Source organism: Protomyctophum bolini, assembly GCF_963924005.1.
Source record: "Protomyctophum bolini genome assembly, chromosome: 16".
Lineage (NCBI taxonomy): Eukaryota > Metazoa > Chordata > Actinopteri > Myctophiformes > Myctophidae > Protomyctophum > Protomyctophum bolini.
Window position 1 is genome coordinate 702,496 of NC_137877.1, and position 21,545 is coordinate 724,040.

A 21,545-nucleotide genomic window follows, 5' to 3' on the forward strand; every position below is an offset into this window, starting at 1 on the left:
GTGTGTGTGTGCGTGAACACTAGACAGAGTTGTGTTAAAGTGTGTGCGGTCTCCGTGGCAACAAATGAAAGCGCGTGAGTGTCCTGTTCTCTGGATAATGACATTATGGTGTGTGTGTGTGTGTGTGCGTGTGTGCGTGTGTGTGTGCGTGCGCTGAATGAATGTGTGTCATTGTGCATTACTCAACGGTATTCCGTTGTTATCCCTTCATGGATCCATTCCGTCCGAACTGGGAAAATAAAGGACGTTAACCCATTTAGGCCTGAAGGAAAATGTCTTCTAAATCCTGACAGTTTTCTGAAATAACTATGTTTCTATAGGCCTACATCACTCCAGTGTTGTTTTTGGCAGCAAATTTCTATTTTAGTTTAGTCTTTAGTCTTTGGACTGAAACTTGATTTTGTTTTAGTCACATTTTAGTCACCTGGAATGTCTTGGTGTGACTAAATGTCATAAGATTTTAGTGGACTAAATCTACAGTTGATTCAGTCGACTAAAATGTATTTTGGCGGGTGTTGATGCCGTCGTAATGAGTGTTTTTACACTTGCTGAAAATAGCCGATTGCGACGCGTTGTGAGCTTGTAGATCGGCTATTTTCAGCATGCAACCAAGTGTAAAATGACTTATACTGGATCTCTTGTCCACTATAGTCCCTTCCTAGTATTTTAGTCTAGTTTTTATTTGTCGACGAAATCGTCAGTATATTTAGTCTTAGTTTTAGTCATCGTAGCTTAATTTTCATTTAGTTTCCATTTGTTTTTAGTCAGTGAAAAAAGGTAGTCGACGAACATTTTTCGTCTTAGTTTTAGTCGACGAAAACAACACTACATCACTCAATAGTTCATGTCAAGGACCCCAAAAATGATTTGTAATTGGCCCCCGAGACCCCCCCCCCCATCGGAACATAGAGTATAGCATAGTATAGTATATATGTATAGTTCATATGTATAGTTTCATTATATAGATATTCCACTGTTACTTTCTTAGCTTACGCATGTTTCATGATAAATGCTTTTTATGTGATGTATTCCCATGTTTTTTTTGTTCTCGCTCTGGATTAAGAGCGTCTGATAAATGCCTAAATTGTATAGTGTAACATATGTTGTTCCAGGGACCTCCCCAGAAGCAAAGAATTGAGTTAAAAACGTTTGTTCTGAAAAAAAAATATTCCAAATTTGAGGCACATTTTCATTCATTTCGTAGCGCGCCACTCGGTGGCGCGCTACGATCTTGTAGATCTGCTATTTTTCAAAAGCTAAAGCATAGCATAATGCTAACACCAAAAGGGGTTCCCGCCCAGAATGGGTTAAAAAAACACATTCTGTCACAATGACTCCAAACATAATATGTATATAATCATAACCAACGTCCATCCATTAGGACACGATAGATTATCTTTATTTGATCTCTATTATTTTCAATTTCATATACGGTATTTTATCTCTGCTCCAAAATGTTCATTTTTCAGGAAATTAAGAAAACCTTATATTCAATAGAACAACACACAGCAACACAGTTCAATAGCACTGATTTATGGAACAACACACAGACGTAAAGGGTGTTCAATAGCACTGATTTATGAAACGACACACAGACGTAAAGAGTGTTCAATATAGCACTGATTTATGGAACAACACACAGACGTAAAGGGTGATCAATAGCACTGATTTATGGAACAACACACAGACATAAAGGGTGATCAATATAGCACTGATTTATGAAACAACACACAGACGTAAAGGGTGTTCAATAGCACTGATTTATGAAACGACACACAGACGTAAAGGGTGTTCAATAGCACTGATTTATGAAACGACACACAGACGTAAAGGGTGTTCAATATAGCACTGATTTATGGAACAACACACAGACGTAAAGGGTGTTCAATAGCACTGATTTATGGAACAACACACAGACGTAAAGGGTGTTCAATATAGCACTGATTTATGAAACAACACACAGACGTAAAGGGTGATCAATATAGCACTGATTTATGAAACAACACACAGACGTAAAGGGTGTTCAATAGCACTGATTTATGAAACGACACACAGACGTAAAGGGTGTTCAATATAGCACTGATTTATGGAACAACACACAGACGTAAAGGGTGTTCAATAGCACTGATTTATGGAACAACACACAGACGTAAAGGGTGTTCAATATAGCACTGATTTATGAAACAACACACAGACGTAAAGGGTGATCAATATAGCACTGATTTATGAAACAACACACAGACGTAAAGGGTGTTCAATAGCACTGATTTATGGAACAACACACAGACGTAAAGGGTGTTCAATAGCACTGATTTATGAAACAACACACAGACGTAAAGGGTGTTCAATAGCACTGAGTTATGAAACAACACACAGACGTAAAGGGTGTTCAATAGAACAACACACAGACGTAAAGGGTGATCAATAGCATATTTTCTCAATAACTGAATTATGCCAAAAACCTAAAAAAATGAGTTATGAGGTTTCTCCCCGACATCCACGAGAATATGATGTGTCTTTTTGTAACAAGCTGCCTCATCTGTGTGTGTGTGTGTGTGTCCACATCCTAATGAGTGTGTGTGTGTGTGTGTGTGCCTTTCTCTGTCTCTCTATCTGTGTCTCTCTCTCTCTCTCTCTCTCTCTGTCTCTCTGTGTCTCTCTCTCTCTCTCTCTCTCTCTCTCTCTCTCTCTCTCAGCCTCATGAGTTTGACGAGTGTCGCTTCGACATCAGTGTCAACGACAGCGTGTGGTACCTCCGAGCCGAAGACCCGGAGCAGCGGATCCAGTGGATCGAGTCCGTGGAGCTTCACAAGGTAGGAACTGCCCTACGAACTGTGTACCCTTAATATGAATATAGATATGAATATTGCAGCCTAATATGCTGTAAAACGTTCTCTTTCTTCATCTATATGGTCCGGTGCTGTACGGTCTGAGAAATGCCCTCTCTTGAGTCTTGCGAGATCAAATGAATGATTCATAATTATCTTAATAGCCTAATTTTTGTGTGTAATGTTTTAGTTTACGTGGCACAGAGTCTCGGCAGAACTCACACAGCAATTTTATTGTTATTTTTTAAATTTAAATCTGAATTTAAAATATTTGATTATTCTTTTTTTTTTTTACATTCGGATATTCATTGGAATATGGAATATTCATTGGCAGCACTACTCTTCTGCTCTCACCACACGTGTACGTAATACGTGGCTACGCAGCGAGCTAAACATAGCTTCTGTTAATACGTATGTGGCTACGCAACGAGCTAAACATAGCTTCTGTTAATACGTATGTGGCTACGCAGCGAGCTAAACATAGCTTCTGTTAATACGTATGTGGCTACGCATGTAGCACACAAAGCAGCCGAGACAGGAGCTGAACTTGACACATCTCTGTCAAATTATTAGGTTATTTTATTTATTCGAGTTTTCTCACTGTTTTTGTTCAGTTTTAGGACTACCGGTATATTTATTTTCTCAGCTGCTGTTGCTAGTCATGGCTGCCAGTTCCCACCTGATGTTGTGTGTGAGTTCAGACTGCTCCAGACCGTACTGAATAACTGCTAGCTTACATAATATCTTGAGGCTAGGACTGAAGTCTAAGACATACAGGTCACCTGGTCTGTTGTCTGCTCCAAAGAGGATGACCCGATCTCCCAGCATGCAACAGCACATATTCTTCATCCCATGTGGGGTTTTCCCCTTGGGCTCAACCTTCTTCCAGGAGAAGGTCTCTGGGTTGAATGTCCACAGATCATTGAAGTAATGGTCATTGTTATAATTACGGCCACCAAATATGTACAGCTCTTTATTGTAGGTAAAGGCTGAATGATCATAGCATCCTTCTGGAAGCAGTGCAGAAAGTGTGTCCATCCACTGGTTGGTCTCTGTGTCAAACACTCTGATGGTGTTGTAGTGCTGACCCCCCCCATAGCCCCCAAATACAAACATCTTTGACCCGATGATGGTAGCAGAGTGACACCATGAAACAGGAGGTGGAGTTCCTCTGGTGTTGATTAAAGACCAGACCATTGTGGTGGAGTCCAACTTGTAGATGTCATTAGTGGATCTAGTCTTGGTCTCTCCTCCGTGGATAAACATGACCTTCCCCAACACACAGGCTGAGTGGTTCCTCCTCCTCTCTGGAACGGTCCCAGAAACCTGTGGGTTGAACCATGTGTGGGCGTCGACATCAAAGGCATAAAGCACGTTGCAGTAATCATAACCTTGTGCAGGACACCCTCCCCAGAGGTAGACAGTATATTCTATCAGCACAGCTGTGTGACCCCAGCGCCTGGAGGGAACCTCAAGGTGAGGTTCTCCTGTTCTAGGGGTCCCTGGGGTCAACTTCCTCCAGCATAAAGACGCTGTGTTGAAGACGTGTACTTCAATGTGATCTCGTCTCCTCTGGTTTACGTCTCCTCCAAAGCAGTAGATCTCGTGTCCGACCACCACAGCAGCCTGGTACTTCCTATGTTCTCCTTCCAGATGTATCGTCCAGTGAAACATTTCAGACAGCAGCTCCACCGTCAATGAGCGTTGACAACTAACTTACAGACTAACTTGTTAGGATGAAGGCAGCTCAGGTTTCCTTGTTGCAAATCACTAACTGATGTTTAGTGCATCACACTGTTATTTATAAAGAACAATGATATGGTTGTGATGTCATTCCATGATTACGTCATATTGCAGGATAGCTATTAGCTAAAGACAATACTGCTGTCAATACTATGACGTCATTCCTCCATATTTGGGCATGGAGATGAATAAACACAGACAGGCAACATCCGGAACCGGACTGTTTGTGAGGAAGTGGACTGGCATGAATAGGAAGCGCCTCAAAACCACTCCACACCTAATCAAAACAAAGAATGCAGCTGCTCTGTTCTCCCAGCAAACTGGGTGGGGGGGACATTTGTGGTCGTAGTGACTACATCTGTCATTAAAATAAATATTCTTTTTTTCAGCCATTTTATTAGTTTTAAGGGTAACTGTTGTATAATTGTAATATTACACTCGAGGGTGTGGTTTAACGTGATTATTGCCACTTCAGAATTCAATGAATCGGAATTCTACTCCGTCTCGTTCCTGACCGCATCCCTGTCGTGGCAATAATCACGTTAACCCCCACCCTCTCGTGTAATATTCCTTAAATAAAAGCTGGATTTTGCAAATGCAAAAAACTAAATAATTAATAAAAAAAAAACATAATAGTAATAATAATAATAATAACCCGACATTAACAAATGAACTGCTTCTGGCGTAACATTCCGTCAGAACGTTGGCGTTGCTTCTGTTCCGAGAGATATTCAGTTCCTTCAGTTCCATCTCTTTTAATTTTTCTCCAACAGAATTATGAATGCCGTAAAATGTAATGATCTCTCTGTCTCTCTCTCTCTGTGTGTGTCTATGTTTCACTCGCACTTTACAGCGTGAAGCTGCTTTGTAAAACGATGAACTGCTATTTATTTATTCAACATGAATTGTAACGTCTTGCATTCTTCTTATTTATTGGTCCCCCTCATATGATGTCTGTACTTTTGTATCTTGTACTACTGTCTGATTATGTGTCTGTTTTTAGTGCACTGAAACAAATTCCAATCGACTCTTTTGACACGGCAATAAAGTGTTGAATGTTGTGTCTCTACCAGGCCGAGTCAGGCTACGGATCAGAGAGAATAAAGTGTTGAATGTTGTGTCTCTACCAGGCCGAGTCAGGCTACGGATCAGAGAGCTCTCTCAGACGTCATGGTTCCATGTTGTCTCTGACCTCAGCAGCCTCCGTCCTCTCTGCTACCAGCACCTCCTCCTTCAAGGTACGCGCACGCATGCACGCACGCACGCACGCACGCACGCACGCACGCACGCACGCACGGACGCACGCACGCACGCACGCACGCACGCACGCACGCACGCACGCACGCACGCACGCACGGACGGACGCACGGACGGACGCACTCACGCACAGACAGACGCGCGCACGGATGCACGCACGCGCGTGTGTGTGTGTGTTTTGGCCGCTTGTATGTGGCAACCTTATTCTATCGCTCATGACCAGTTCAGGATGAGCTTCAGTAGCATATTGTAATGCTCCTCATGGTCTCCTCTGATGGAGACCTTCATGTTAACATGGTGTATGGTCTCCTCAGATCTTCAGTAACATGGTGTATGGTCTCCTCAGATGGAGACCTTCATGTTAACATGGTGCATGGTCTCCTCAGATGGAGACCTTCATGTTAACATGGTGTATGGTCTCCTCAGATCTTCAGTAACATGGTGTATGGTCTCCTCAGATGGAGACCTTCATGTTAACATGGTGCATGGTCTCCTCAGATCTTCAGTAACATGGTGTATGGTCTCCTCAGATGGAGACCTTCATGTTAACATGGTGCATGGTCTCCTCAGATCTTCAGTAACATGGTGTATGGTCTCCTCAGATGGAGACCTTCATGTTAACATGGTGCATGGTCTCCTCAGATCTTCAGTAACATGGTGTATGGTCTCCTCAGATGGAGACCTTCATGTTAACATGGTGCATGGTCTCCTCAGATCTTCAGTAACATGGTGTATGGTTCCCTCAGATGGAGACCTTCATGTTAACATGGTGCATGGTCTCCTCAGATCTTCAGTAACATGGTGTATGGTCTCCTCAGATGGAGACCTTCATGTTAACATGGTGCATGGTCTCCTCAGATCTTCAGTAACATGGTGCATGGTCTCCTCAGATCTTCAGTAACATGGTATATGGTTCTCCTCAGGCTCACACACTGAGGGAGAAGCTAGCAGAGATGGAGACGTTCAGAGACATCCTGTGCAGACAGGTGGACACTCTGCAGAAGTTCTTTGACGGCTGTGTGGACAAGGACGACTTCCAGAGAGACACAGGTAATACTAATACACAGAGACACAGGTAATACTAATACACAGAGACACAGGTAATACTAATACACAGAGACACAGGTAATACTAATACACAGAGACACAGGTAATACTAATACACTGAGACACAGGTAATACTAATACACAGAGACACAGGTAATACTAATACACAGAGACACAGGTAATACTAATACACAGAGACACGGGTAATACTAATACACAGAGACACAGGTAATACTAATACACAGAGACACAGGTAATACTAATACACAGAGAAACAGGTAATACTAATACACAGAGACACAGGTAATACTAATACACAGAGACACAGGTAATACTAATACACAGAGAAACAGGTAATACTAATACACAGAGACACGGGTAATACTAATACACAGAGACACAGGTAATACTAATACACAGAGACACAGGTAATACTAATACACAGAGAGAGACACAGGTAATACTAATACACAGAGACACGGGTAATACTAATACACAGAGAAACAGGTAATACTAATACACAGAGACACAGGTAATACTAATACACAGAGACACAGGTAATACTAATACACAGAGAAACAGGTAATACTAATACACAGAGACACAGGTAATACTAATACACAGAGACACAGGTAATACTAATACACAGAGAAACAGGTAATACTAATACACAGAGACACAGGTAATACTAATACACAGAGACACAGGTAATACTAATACACAGAGACACAGGTAATACTAATACACAGAGACACAGGTAATACTAATACACAGAGAAACAGGTAATACTAATACACAGAGACACAGGTAATACTAATACACAGAGACACAGGTAATACTAATACACAGAGACACGGGTAATACTAATACACAGAGACACAGGTAATACTAATACACAGAGACACAGGTAATACTAATACACAGAGAAACAGGTAATACTAATACACAGAGACACAGGTAATACTAATACACAGAGACACAGGTAATACTAATACACAGAGAAACAGGTAATACTAATACACAGAGACACGGGTAATACTAATACACAGAGACACAGGTAATACTAATACACAGAGACACAGGTAATACTAATACACAGAGACACAGGTAATACTAATACACAGAGACACGGGTAATACTAATACACAGAGAAACAGGTAATACTAATACACAGAGACACAGGTAATACTAATACACAGAGACACAGGTAATACTAATACACAGAGAAACAGGTAATACTAATACACAGAGACACAGGTAATACTAATACACAGAGACACAGGTAATACTAATACACAGAGAAACAGGTAATACTAATACACAGAGACACAGGTAATACTAATACACAGAGACACAGGTAATACTAATACACAGAGAAACAGGTAATACTAATACACAGAGACACAGGTAATACTAATACACAGAGACACAGGTAATACTAATACACAGAGACACAGGTAATACTAATACACAGAGACACAGGTAATACTAATACACAGAGACACAGGTAATACTAATACTACTGCCACTAATGACTGTAACGGCAATCTTTCACCTTCCAATATATATTTGCATGTTACGTCACAGGTGCTGGGAGTGATCCTACGCAGAGTATTAACCCATTTTGGGAGGGAACCCCTTTTGGTGTTATAGCATTATGTTATGCTTTAGCTATCTTTGAAAAATCGAAGAACGACTGACATAGAAACATAGCTTTTTTTCAGAAAACTGTCAGGATGTAGAAGACATTTTTTAGAATCTGATCTCAGGTCAGAATGGGTTAACAGAAACATAACAGATGGATTGGGTCCAGTCTTGAATCCAGTTCTGGTGTCTTTATTGAGCTGAAGTGAGCAGTTGAAATCATGGACATGAACATACCAGTGATGTTATTGTAGAAGTGTGTCTCTTGTTCTGCTGCTGCTGGTCAGAAGCGGTAGTGCGCCCACCGTCCCCTCCTGTGTCCTGTCTGATCTGATCAGTGCACCTGAGTGACCCTCTAAATACACACCCAGTGCTGTCAAATCTAAAGCCCAGCGCCACCAAGTGTTCAAAAATAATATGCCAAACCTAACCAATAATATAGCACCATCATAATGGCTCCTACAAATACTAATACTGCTACTGCTACCGCTACTGCTACTGCTACTGCTACTGCTACTGCTACTGCTACTGCTACCGCTAGTGCTACTGCTACTGCTACTGCTACTGCTACTGCTACTGCTACTGCTACTGCTACTGCTACTGCTACCGCTACCGCTACCGCTACCGCTACTGCTACCGCTACCGCTACTGCTACCGCTACCGCTACCGCTACCGCTACTGCTACTGCTACTGCTACTGCTACTGCTACCGCTACCGCTACCGCTACCGCTACCGCTACCGCTACCGCTACTGCTACTGCTACTGCTACCGTGTTAAACTCCATGTGCATTCCTGTGGTGTCTCCCCCTAGTGGCGGAGGAGGACGAGGAGGACTTCCTGGCTTCGTCCACCCGTCCTGACGGAGCAGCAGACTGTCTTCACAACAACAACAACGGTGTGTGTGTGTGTGTGTGTGTGTGTGTATATAGCGTTGCAGTCCCGCCCCCTACCAGGGCCCAGTCCCTCCCCCCTACCAGGGCCCAGTCCCTCCCCCTACCAGGACCCAGCTCCGCCCCCTACCAGGGCCCAGTCCCTCCCCCTACCAGGGCCCAGCTCCGCCCCCTACCAGGGCCCAGTCCCTCCCCCTACCAGGGCCCAGCTCCGCCCCCTACCAGGGCCCAGTCCCTCCCCCTACCAGGGCCCAGCTCCGCCCCCTACCAGGGCCCAGTCCCTCCCCCCTACCAGGGCCCAGCTCCGCCCCCTACCAGGGCCCAGTCCCTCCCCCCCTACCAGGGCCCAGCTCCGCCCCCTACCAGGGCCCAGCTCCGCCCCCTACCAGGGCCCAGCTCCGCCCCCTACCAGGGCCCAGCTCCGCCCCCTACCAGGGCCCAGCCCCTCCCCCTACCAGGGCCCAGCTCCGCCCCCTACCAGGGCCCAGGAAATGAGACCTTTTAAGTTTCGTACAAATCCTCGAGTCGTGACAAATCATGACAACAAACACAATATTTCGGGCCGAACAAATAATTAGAAAGAAGAAAAAAACGGCAGGTTACAACACTTTTTTTTTCTTGTTTTTCTCCTTTGTAATTATTTGTTTGGTCCAAAATATTGTGTTTGTTGTCATGATTTGTCACGACTCGAGTTGGCTTCGTACGACGCTTAAAAGGTCTTTAAATAAATACTTTGTGAAAAGTCTATAAGGAAAAATGTGTTAATTTGTTAATTTGGGAATGATTTCACACGTTGGTGTGTTCTAAATGGATGTCATTTTTTTAACTGCCAATAAAGTATTCTCTATCTGTGCGTGTGTGCGCGCTCTGCGCCTGTGTGCGTGCATGCGTGCATGTGCATGCATGTGTGTGTGTGTGTGTGTGTGTGCGCGTGCGTGTCACAGTGTGCGCTCCAGCCGGTCCTAGGTGCACGGTGAACGGCATCGACTTCAAAGGCGAGGCGATCACGTTCAAGGCCACGACGGCCGGCATCCTGTCCACTCTGAGCCACTGCATGGAGATCATGCTGAAACGAGAGGACAGCTGGCAGAGGAGGCTGGACAAGGTACGCACGCACGCACACACGCACAGAGCACGCACACACGCACAGAGCACACACGCAATGTCAAATAATGTTTTAGGAGCTGTTTCTCAACAACCAAAAGTGTCAAATAATGGTTAGAAGCTGTTTTTCAACAGCCAAAAGTGTCAAATAATGTTTTAGGAGCTGTTTCTCAACAACCAAAAGTGTCAAATAATGTTTTAGGAGCTGTTTCTCAACAACCAAAAGTGTCAAATAATGGTTAGAAGTTGTTTCTCAACAACCAAAAGTGTCAAATAATGTTTTAGGAGCTGTTTCTCAACAGCCAAAAGTGTCAAATAATGTTTTAGGAGCTGTTTCTCAACAACAAAAAGTGTAAAATAATGTTTTAGGAGCTGTTTCTCAACAACTAAAGTGTCAAATAATGGTTAGAAGCTGTTTTTCAACAACCAAAAGTGTCAAATAATGTTTTAGGAGCTGTTTCTCAACAACCAAAAGTGTCAAATAATGTTTTAGGAGCTGTTTCTCAACAACCAAAAGTGTCAAATAATGGTTAGAAGCTGTTTTTCAACAACCAAAAGTGTCAAATAATGTTTTAGGAGCTGTTTCTCAACAACCAAAAGTGTCAAATAATGTTTTATGAGCTGTTTCTCAACAACCAAAAGTGTCAAATAATGTTTTAGGAGCTGTTTCTCAACAACCAAAAGTGTCAAATAATGTTTTAGAAGCTGTTTCTCAACAACCAAAGTGTCAAATAATGTTTTAGGAGCTTGTAGCAACTCATAATGTAATAACTGCTGATGATGTAATAAGGGCTCAAAAAAGGCTCATAATGTAATAAGTTAAATGTAATAAAAACTCATAATGTAATAAAATCATGAGCGCATAACGTAATAACAGATTCTTCTATAAATGACGTGTTAAGTTATGAGTTGCTACAATAAGGCAGCTCATAATGTAATAAAAGTTCATAATGTAATAATGGCCCATATTGGTGAAAAAAGTCTTACACTGTCATTGTTATTACCTCTGTTGACAAATGTAGACTAGACTTTTTTTCACCAATATGGGCCATTATTACATTATGAACTTTTATTACATTATGAGCTGCCTTATTGTAGCAACTCATAACGTAACACGTCTTTTATAGAAAAATCTGTTATTACGTTATGCGCTCATGATTATGAGCTGATTATTACATTATGAGTTTTTATTACATTTAACTTATTACATTATGAGCCTTTTTTGAGCCCTTATTACATCATGAGCAGTTATTACATAATGAGTTGCTACACCATGGCCCAGTTTTCATTTATTTTCCTTTTTGTTTTCGTCAGTGGAAAAAGGTAGTCGACAGACATTATTCGTCCTAGTTTCAGTCTACTAAATCAACACTGGTACGCACACACACACACACACACACACACACACACACACACACGCGCACACACACACACACACACACACACACACACGCACACACACCTTGTGCAATAAGCTGGCTGGCTGTAACTCCAGTCGTGGGCAGAAAGCATGTGTGTTCCTTGTAAAAAGCAACAATCAGCTACAAACGCGTCTCACCCAAACCTGCTTAATCTTAAAGATTACAGACTGGATAGTTATGAGTCATAAATATAAACCTCACAGAAGTACAGTCACACATTAACCCATTTTACACCTGAGAACACGCTCTACAAAATGTCTAATAATAAATCAGTAAGCAAATAATAAAACAATAAGACAGTTTTCTGAAAAAGCTATGTTTCTATGTCAGTCGTTCTTCGATTTTTCAAAAATAGCAGACCTATAAGCTCATATGAGCTTAAAGGTCTGCTATTTTTCAATAGCTAAAGCATATCATAATGCTAACACCAAAATGGGTTAACTCATTTACACTTGAGAACACTACAGAATGTCTTAATAAATCCTGACATTTCTGAAAACCCTCATGTTTCTATATATTATTACCACTGACACAGAAACATGAGGGTTTTCAGAAATATATATATATATATATATATATATATAAACGAGTAAGACGCGCAAACGCGGGAAGCGAACGCAGCTCGTACATATTTGAGTTTTGGACGTATAGCTGCTTTGGGGACTCCTTATATGGTGCCCCTTTTGTGCCCATATATGGAGCTGAGTGTACCTGGCCCCTTTTGTGCCCATATATGGAGCTGAGTGATTGCTGATGCAACACACTCCATATTTGGATAGCGGGACAGACAGACAGACAGACACACAGACATGATCTGCTAGGTCTCATAGTAAGTGCTCACTGCGTTCGCAATTATATAGCCAAATCTGGGTTTCATGTCGTTTGTAGAGCTCCCTCTGGTGTTGTGGGTGTGAATTGACATTAACTCAATGTCTGCCAACGACCTAATTGACCTCTTTTTTAGCAACTCCCACAGCGCCAACGACGTCTTTGTCGTCTTTTTCAGACGGGTATAACATTGGACAAAAAAAAAAAAAAAAAAACTTTTTCTTTTTTTTTTTTTTTTTTAAACAAAAAAATGAAAATGAAAATTAAATAAAAAAATGTATAGAGACTGGCGCTTAGGGACTTTTTGGCACTTCTTAAAAGCGATGAATGAGTTAAGGAAGTATCTAGACAGGTGCATGGGTATCTTAGTGAAGTATCTAGACAGGTACATGGGTATCTTAGTGAAGTATCTAGACAGGTACATGGGTATCTTAGTGAAGTATCTAGACAGGTACATGGGTATCTTAGTGAAGTATCTAGACAGGTACATGGGTATCTTAGTAAAGTATTTGGGTATTGTAGTCCAGACCCATTGCAAGATGCTGTACTCTGTCGTCAACACTAAGCCATTCCAACCATCACAGCGAGTGGAATAAACTACAACTCCCACATGAACTACAAGTCCCACAGTTCTCCCTGTGCTGTCGTCACAATGAGTGGAACTCCAACTGCCACCGTGTAGAGTTCAGACCAGTGTTGCCATGTCTGCTTATAATGAGCGATTTTGGGCTCTTTTTTCTGTAAAGTTCTCTATGAAGTTGCTTGTAAATATTGGTAATTCCGTGTTGCGGTTTATTGGTCTTGTTTCTAAAGTGTAGTTGTTTATTTGGTCTTGTTTCTAAAGTGTAGTTGTTTATTTGGTCTTGTTTCTAAAGTGTAGTTGTTTATTAGGGCTTGTTTCTAAAGTGTAGTTGTTTATTTGGTCTTGTTTCTAAAGTGTAAATATTGGTAATTCCGTGTTGCGGTTTATTGGTCTTGTTTCTAAAGTGTAGTTGTTTATTAGGGCTTGTTTCTAAAGTGTAGTTGTTTATTTGGTCTTGTTTCTAAAGTGTAGTTTTTTATTTGGTCTTGTTTCTAAAGTGTGGTTGTTTATTTGGTCTTGTTTCTAAAGTGTAGTTGTTTATTTGCTCTTGTTTCTAAAGTGTAGTTTTTTTATTAAAATAGTGTAGTCGCTTATTTCTCTCGCAAAATCTGGCAACCCTGGTTCACACTGTAGAGGAATGCCTGGTGTCATGGCCTCGAGGAAAACACACACACACACACACGCACACGCACATGCACACGCACATGCACACACACACACACACACACACACACACACATGCACACATGCGCACACGCGCACACGCGCACATGCACACACACACACACACACACACACACACACACACACACACACACAAACAAACACACACACGCCTATTCCTCCCCGCCTCTGCTCAGCTGATGTTGTAAAACCAGTTCTGTGTGTGTGTGTGTGTGTGTGTGTGTGTGTGTGTGTGTGTGTGTGTGTGTGCGCGCGCGCGGCCCAACCCTAAAGCCAGAGAATAGAAAAACAGGGAAGACGTTTCAGTTGAGTAAGACTAGCTCCTGGAACCACCTGCTCTCTCCCTCTGTGTGTGTGTGTGTGTGTGCATGCGCGCATGTGTGTGTGTTTGTGCGTGCGCACTCTCACATGGCTGCATTTGGTTACCAGCGCAGAGTAAAGCTACGCTGTGTGTGTGTGTGTGTGTGTTTATGTGTGTGTGTAATTGTGTATGGAACGGCATTATAAGGAAACACTATTTAGAGCTCGGACGAGTTCGTTTGTTCCTGCTAGCCGGCTTAGTGAGAGGTTTAAGTCTTAAGGGTGGGTTAGTTCGGTAGTTAAGTCAGTTTAGTTACTAGTTACTAGCATGCTAGTTGGGACACTGTGCTGTCAGGATACTGAGCTATTGGATGATTACTAGAGAGCGCTCGACGGTGCATACGTTGGAGCGCGTTGCTGCCAGGGTCAGGGCCAGCGTTAGGGTCAGACTCGGGGTCAGAGTTGGGGTCAGATTCAGGGTCACTAGGGTCAGTTCGAACACGTTGCTGCCAGTGTTGACGTCAGGGTCAGTTCGCTGGCTGGTGACCCGGGGCGGAACAAATCGAGGATTTTACGGCGTAGGGTTTATTATCGCGCCCGTCGCGTTGCGTTGCGTTGCGTTGCGTTGCGTTGCGTTGGCTGTCAAGATGTCGAGCAGGACGGCCTGGGCATGGAACCTCTGGAAACCGTCTCTCCAGTGCAGAGCAGACCTTAAACACAGTCTGAGCGGCCAGAGCTGGATACCTCTCAGAACAGTAAGATGATACTGCTAATATTACTACTAATACTACTGATAATACTACTACTAATATTACTACTAATATTACTACTATTACTACTAATATTACTACTAATATTACTACTAATACTGCTGATAATACCTCATCCAGGGCTGGATACCTCCGAGAACAGTAAGATGATATTACTACTAATACTACTGATAATATTACTACTAATACTACTACTAATATTACTACTAATATTACTACTAATACTACTAATATTACTACTAATATTACTACTAATATTACTACTAATACTACTACTAATACTACTGATAATACCTCATCCAGAGCTGGATTCCTCTGAGAACAGTAAGATGATATTACTACTAATATTACTACTAATACTACTGATAATATTACTACTAATATTACTACTAATACTACTACTAATACTATTACTAATATTACTACTAATACTACTGATAATACCTCATCCAGAGCTGGATTCCTCTGAGAACAGTAAGATGATATTACTACTAATATTACTACTAATACTACTGATAATATTACTAGTACTAATATTACTACTAATACTGCTGATAATACCTCATCCAGAGCTGGATCCCTCGGAGAACAGTAAGATAATTGTTAATACATTTCAAGCACAAACTCAATACAAAGACTGTTAACTGTGAGTGGACGACCCAATTAAGCATTACACTTGTTTACAAGAGCGTCCACCTTAATGTTCAATTCATCAAACCATTTAGAGACGTACAAATAGACACTTTCTATATAGTCAAAGAACAGAACAGGAATGCATCACAAAGGAGGTAAAAAGGGAAAAGAAACATATACAGTGAGGGGAAAGGGGGGGTGGGGGGGATTCAGATTTTACGGGGTCCATGCAGTTTGAAATTGCAGCCCTCCGTAGGTGCCCTTTGAGAGCGGTTTTGAAGGAGTCAAGGGATTCACATGTCTTAATGACTGTTGGTAGGGCGTTCCACATTTTGGTGGCGTTGGAGCGAAAATAATTTAGTCCCTTAAGTTGTTTGTGCCAAATCTACTACTAATACTACTACTGATAATAATAATAATCATAATAAAACCTCGCCTAACCTCGCCTAACCCTAACCTTACTACTACTTTGTACTAATATAGGACTAAGACTAAAACATATGTTAAAAAAAAAAAAAAAAAAAGTTTGATGAAACATTTATAATAACTATATAATAATATAATAAATTAATAATTTACATTTGGGGGATATCTTTCACAATAATGAATAAAACATGTTCTAGACATTCTAATGATACAAAAAACATGTATTACAATTATTTTTCTTACTTTAATTAGAATGAAAAGGTCAAAAGTCTTAGGTTAAAAAAATGTTGAAAATTCCAGAGTCCAGAAACTTTTAATTCGTGTGAACTTCAGCCTCTGTGGGGGGTATTTATATGCAAATATCATGACCAATGGCATTGAAATGGCATTGCAATGAACATCACTGATGACTTAACACATTTTGTACATAATACGTCCTGAAACGTCATAAGGATTGGAACCGAGAGGTGCCTTAGACGTCTGTGGACGTCCTAGCGACGTCCAAACGACGCGGGGCGAGATAATAATATTCAGAATAATTACTTTTTTTTTTTTTGGCATTTCGCTTTTCGCTTGCCGTATGCTAACGCTCTGTGAAACTATTAGCTTGTCATTGACTCCCATGTTAGCGCGGCGGAAAGAATGACTCGTATCCCCTCATCCAGGGCGCTCTCCGTGGTGATGAATGGATCGATATGCTGGCGCTGCGTTTCTGCTCCTCATCCGTCTCTCCCGCAAAATATTAACTCTTTTTGTAGCATATATAAATATATTAAGATGATCGGAGATTGTGATGGCACTTTGTCAGTCAACTTTTTTAAGAAAGTATTTCCGGTTCATGGCTTTCAAAATGGAAGCGATCACTACTCTGGCGATTACTCCGGCGCAAGCAGCGCCTTTATTTTGATGCAGTTCCGGTACTAAATGTGTTAATGGGTGAAAAAAGAACAGAAAAAATTCCACAGAATGTATTCTGAATCCTGACCGTTTCCTGAAAACGCTGTGTTTTCTGTGCATCAGTGATTCTAACGGTGAACCTATTTCATGTCAACTGTCAATTAAGGACCCCCAGAACCTCATGAATCTTCACTGGAAAAGTGAGAACCCAAAGTATCAAAAACCTCAAAAGGAGGAACTCTAGTGAAACTTAGAGTAGTGCAAAAGACCTGGAAGGATTTCTTAACCCATTCTGACCTGAGATCAGATTCATACGAGGTTTCCACTGGACACACACTGGTCTGATTAACCCATTCTGACCTGAGATCAGATTCATACGAGGTTTCCACTGGACACACACTGCACTGTCCTCATGTCTGTCTGTCTGACTGGGCTGTCCTCATGGTCCCATGAAGAGAACCCACTGTTCCTTCAGACTAGACAGTTGTAAACACCATTAAACCCAGCCACGCACGCACACACACACACACACACACACACACACACACGCACACACACGCACACATACACATTTACCAAGCTAACTGTGGAAATTGCAATGACAATTAATTCCACTGTACTGTATGTATGTGCACTACAGTATATCCCCAATGCCCTGACCCCTGACCCTAGCGTTGGGAAGTAGCCAGAGGTTCAGGTCAGGTCAGGTCATAGGCCCTCATTTATCAATCGTGTATCTTAAATAAATAAAGAACGAACATCTGCATGAATTAAATAAAGCTGTAGGCCTACCCTGTCTGTTTCCCTCTCACCTCGCTTGCCTTGCTGTCATGTCCACACACGCACACACACACACCTACATGACACATCGACATCGCATCGCCATGAATGGAATACTTTTGTAGGCTGGCCTATATTCATTTTACCCATTTGTGGATTTCGTGCGCAGCGCACGGCGAAGGCGTGATACTGCGCACTGCTGTGATAAGTCCTGTGGGTGACTCAGTGATGCCTGCATGAGAGATAGGCCATCATGTCGTCAAGGCAGTCATAATCAACGTTTATGGAGTGATTTGATCATTGATGAACGAATCATAAACATATGGATGAAGGCTTGCATGTGTGCTGGTATGTGTTGGCGACGCACGCCGCGGTCCCGTCCTCCCGACCCCCGAAAATGATCTCTTTTATCTGAACTGTCACTTATTTAAATGGTGAATGATAAGCCTCTTGCGCCTATAGCCTGCTACAATTGCAAATAGGCAAGCACAAGCTAATAGTCTACATTGTAAACATGTTATATTGATCTTAATTGCGCAATTTTAATTACTTGTAAAAGTTGGAAATCTCTCTTTTTCGTTGTCTTTTTTTTGTAGGCCTATATATAGCCTGCTGCCTACATACAGTTTTTTTTTTTACATTTTAGCAGTGAAAACATTATGTTTAGATGCCTGTGACAGCGTGTCAGCAGTTCAGACAAGGCTGCTCCGCTTGTGTACGACAGAAAAACAGCCGAGGACAAAGCGTACGACGGCTCCCGACCAGACGTGACTTTTGGTCCTACTCAAGTTCAATTTCAAGCTTTGGCGGAAATGGTAAATGCCGAAAATTGCTTATTTCGGCGTGCACCCATATTTTGGCGTACGCACGGTTGATAAATGAGGGCCTAAAAGTCCTGCATGACTTTAGGTAAGTTTGGCAATATTGCGAAGGTGGTAAAATGAGGACTGGACAACCTTCTTTTTTTTTTTACATGGTGTTAAAGTCTAGTTTTACATAGTGTTAGTCTAGATTTAGTCGACTAAATACCATAAGATTTTAGTAGATTTTGGAGGGCCTTGATGCCGTCGTAATGACTGTTTTTTTACAATTGTAGATCTGCTATTTTCAGCATGCAACTAATTTCTACAATGACTTCTACAGGATCTCTTGTCCACTAGTCCCTTCATAACATTAGTCTAGTTTTTGTGTTGACAAAATTGTCAGTATATTTAGTCTTAGTTTTAGTCATCGTAGCTTAGTTTTCATTCAGTTTCCATTTAGTTTTCGTCAGTGAAAAAGGGTAGTCGACGAACATTTTTCGTCTTAGTTTTAGTCGACGAAAACAATACCGGTGAGGAGGCTTTTATTTTGGAACACTTATTTCTGCTAAACAGAAAGTTTTGCAGAAAAAGACGTTTTAACGAAAAAGACGCAATAAGACTGTTTTAACTGGGCTCATGGACCCAGGAGGACACACACACACACACACACACACACACACACACACGTGTTCTGGCGTGCACACACACACGTGCACGTCATCTGTCTGTAAATACCGTACATGTGCGCGCACGTATAAAGCTAACCCCTGCTCACAAGTCTAATAATGCAAACGTGTGTGTGTGTGTGTGTGTGTGTGTGTGTGTGTGTGCACGTGTAGGAACTAGAGAAGAGGCGCAGGGTGGAGGATTCCTACAAGTCGGCTCTGAATGACATGAAGAAGAAGTCTCAGTACGGAGGACCTGACTACGAGGTGAAGGGGGGGTCCCTGGGGTCCCTGAGGGGGGGGGGTCCCTGGGGTCCCGTTTATCAACGGTCTGGGGCTCATTCTGTTGTTTATCAACGGTCTGGGGGCTCATTCTGTTGTTTATCAACGGTCTGGGGCTCATTCTGTTGTTTATCAACAGTCTGGGGCTCATTCTGTTGTTTATCAACGGTCTGGGGGCTCATTCTGTTGTTTATCAACGGTCTGGGGCTCATTCTGTTGTTTATCAACGGTCTGGGGCTCATTCTGTTGTTTATCAACGGTCTGGGGCTCATTCTGTTGTTTATCAACGGTCTGGGGGCTCATTCTGTTGTTTATCAACGGTCTGGGGCTCATTCTGTTGTTTATCAACGGTCTGGGGCTCATTCTGTTGTTTATCAACGGTCTGGGGCTCATTCTGTTGTTTATCAACGGTCTGGGGCTCATTCTGTTGTTTATCAACGGTCTGGGGCTCATTCTGTTGTTTATCAACGGTCTGGGGGCTCATTCTGTTGTTTATCAACGGTCTGGGGCTCATTCTGTTGTTTATCAACGGTCTGGGGCTCATTCTGTTGTTTATCAACGGTCTGGGGCTCATTCTGTTGTTTATCAACGGTCTGGGGCTCATTCTGTTGTTTATCAACGGTCTGGGGCTCATTCTGTTGTTTATCAACGGTCTGGGGCTCATTCTGTTGTTTATCAACGGTCTGGGGCTCATTCTGTTGTTTATCAACGGTCTGGGGCTCATTCTGTTGTTTATCAACGGTCTGGGGCTCATTCTGTTGTTTATCAACGGTCTGGGGCTCATTCTGTTGTTTATCAACGGTCTGGGGCTCATTCTGTTGTTTATCAACGGTCTGGGGGCTCATTCTGTTGTTTATCAACGGTCTGGGGCTCATTCTGTTGTTTATCAACGGTCTGGGGGCTCATTCTGTTGTTTATCAACGGTCTGGGGCTCATTCTGTTGTTTATCAACGGTCTGGGGGCTCATTCTGTTGTTTATCAACGGTCTGGGGCTCATTCTGTTGTTTATCAACGGTCTGGGGGCTCATTCTGTTGTTTATCAACGGTCTGGGGGCTCATTCTGTTGTTTATCAACGGTCTGGGGCTCATTCTGTTGTTTATCAACGGTCTGGGGGCTCATTCTGTTGTTTATCAACGGTCTGGGGCTCATTCTGTTGTTTATCAACGGTCTGGGGCTCATTCTGTTGTTTATCAACGGTCTGGGGCTCATTCTGTTGTTTATCAACGGTCTGGGGCTCATTCTGTTGTTTATCAACGGTCTGGGGCTCATTCTGTTGTTTATCAACGGTCTGGGGCTCATTCTGTTGTTTATCAACGGTCTGGGGCTCATTCTGTTGTTTATCAACGGTCTGGGGGCTCATTCTGTTGTTTATCAACGGTCTGGGGCTCATTCTGTTGTTTATCAACGGTCTGGGGGCTCATTCTGTTGTTTATCAACGGTCTGGGGCTCATTCTGTTGTTTATCAACGGTCTGGGGCTCATTCTGTTGTTTATCAACGGTCTGGGGCTCATTCTGTTGTTTATCAACGGTCTGGGGCTCATTCTGTTGTTTATCAACGGTCTGGGGGCTCATTCTGTTGTTTATCAACGGTCTGGGGCTCATTCTGTTGTTTATCAACGGTCTGGGGGCTCATTCTGTTGTTTATCAACGGTCTGGGGCTCATTCTGTTGTTTATCAACAGTCTGGGGCTCATTCTGTTGTTTATCAACGGTCTGGGGGCTCATTCTGTTGTTTATCAACGGTCTGGGGCTCATTCTGTTGTTTATCAACGGTCTGGGGCTCATTCTGTTGTTTATCAACGGTCTGGGGGCTCATTCTGTTTATCAACAGTCTGGGGCTCATTCTGTTGTTTATCAACGGTCTGGGGGCTCATTCTGTTGTTTATCAACGGTCTGGGGGCTCATTCTGTTGTTTATCAACGGTCTGGGGCTCATTCTGTTGTTTATCAACGGTCTGGGG

General features: G+C 42.4%; 1 protein-coding gene across 2 annotated transcripts in view; it reads left to right on the top strand.

Moving 5' to 3' along the window:
• Positions 1–21,545, top strand: part of LOC308330301 (ceramide transfer protein-like) — a 35,001-nt gene that overhangs the window by 2,921 nt on the left and 10,535 nt on the right. For both annotated transcript variants that reach the window (XM_080785136.1, XM_080785137.1), the window contains exons 3-8: positions 2,697–2,813; positions 5,702–5,809; positions 6,752–6,878; positions 9,331–9,414; positions 10,354–10,514; positions 19,478–19,570. In XM_080785136.1, the coding sequence (XP_080641262.1) occupies positions 2,697–2,813; positions 5,702–5,809; positions 6,752–6,878; positions 9,331–9,414; positions 10,354–10,514; positions 19,478–19,570 (690 nt within the window). The remainder of the gene's footprint in view (positions 1–2,696; positions 2,814–5,701; positions 5,810–6,751; positions 6,879–9,330; positions 9,415–10,353; positions 10,515–19,477; positions 19,571–21,545) is intronic.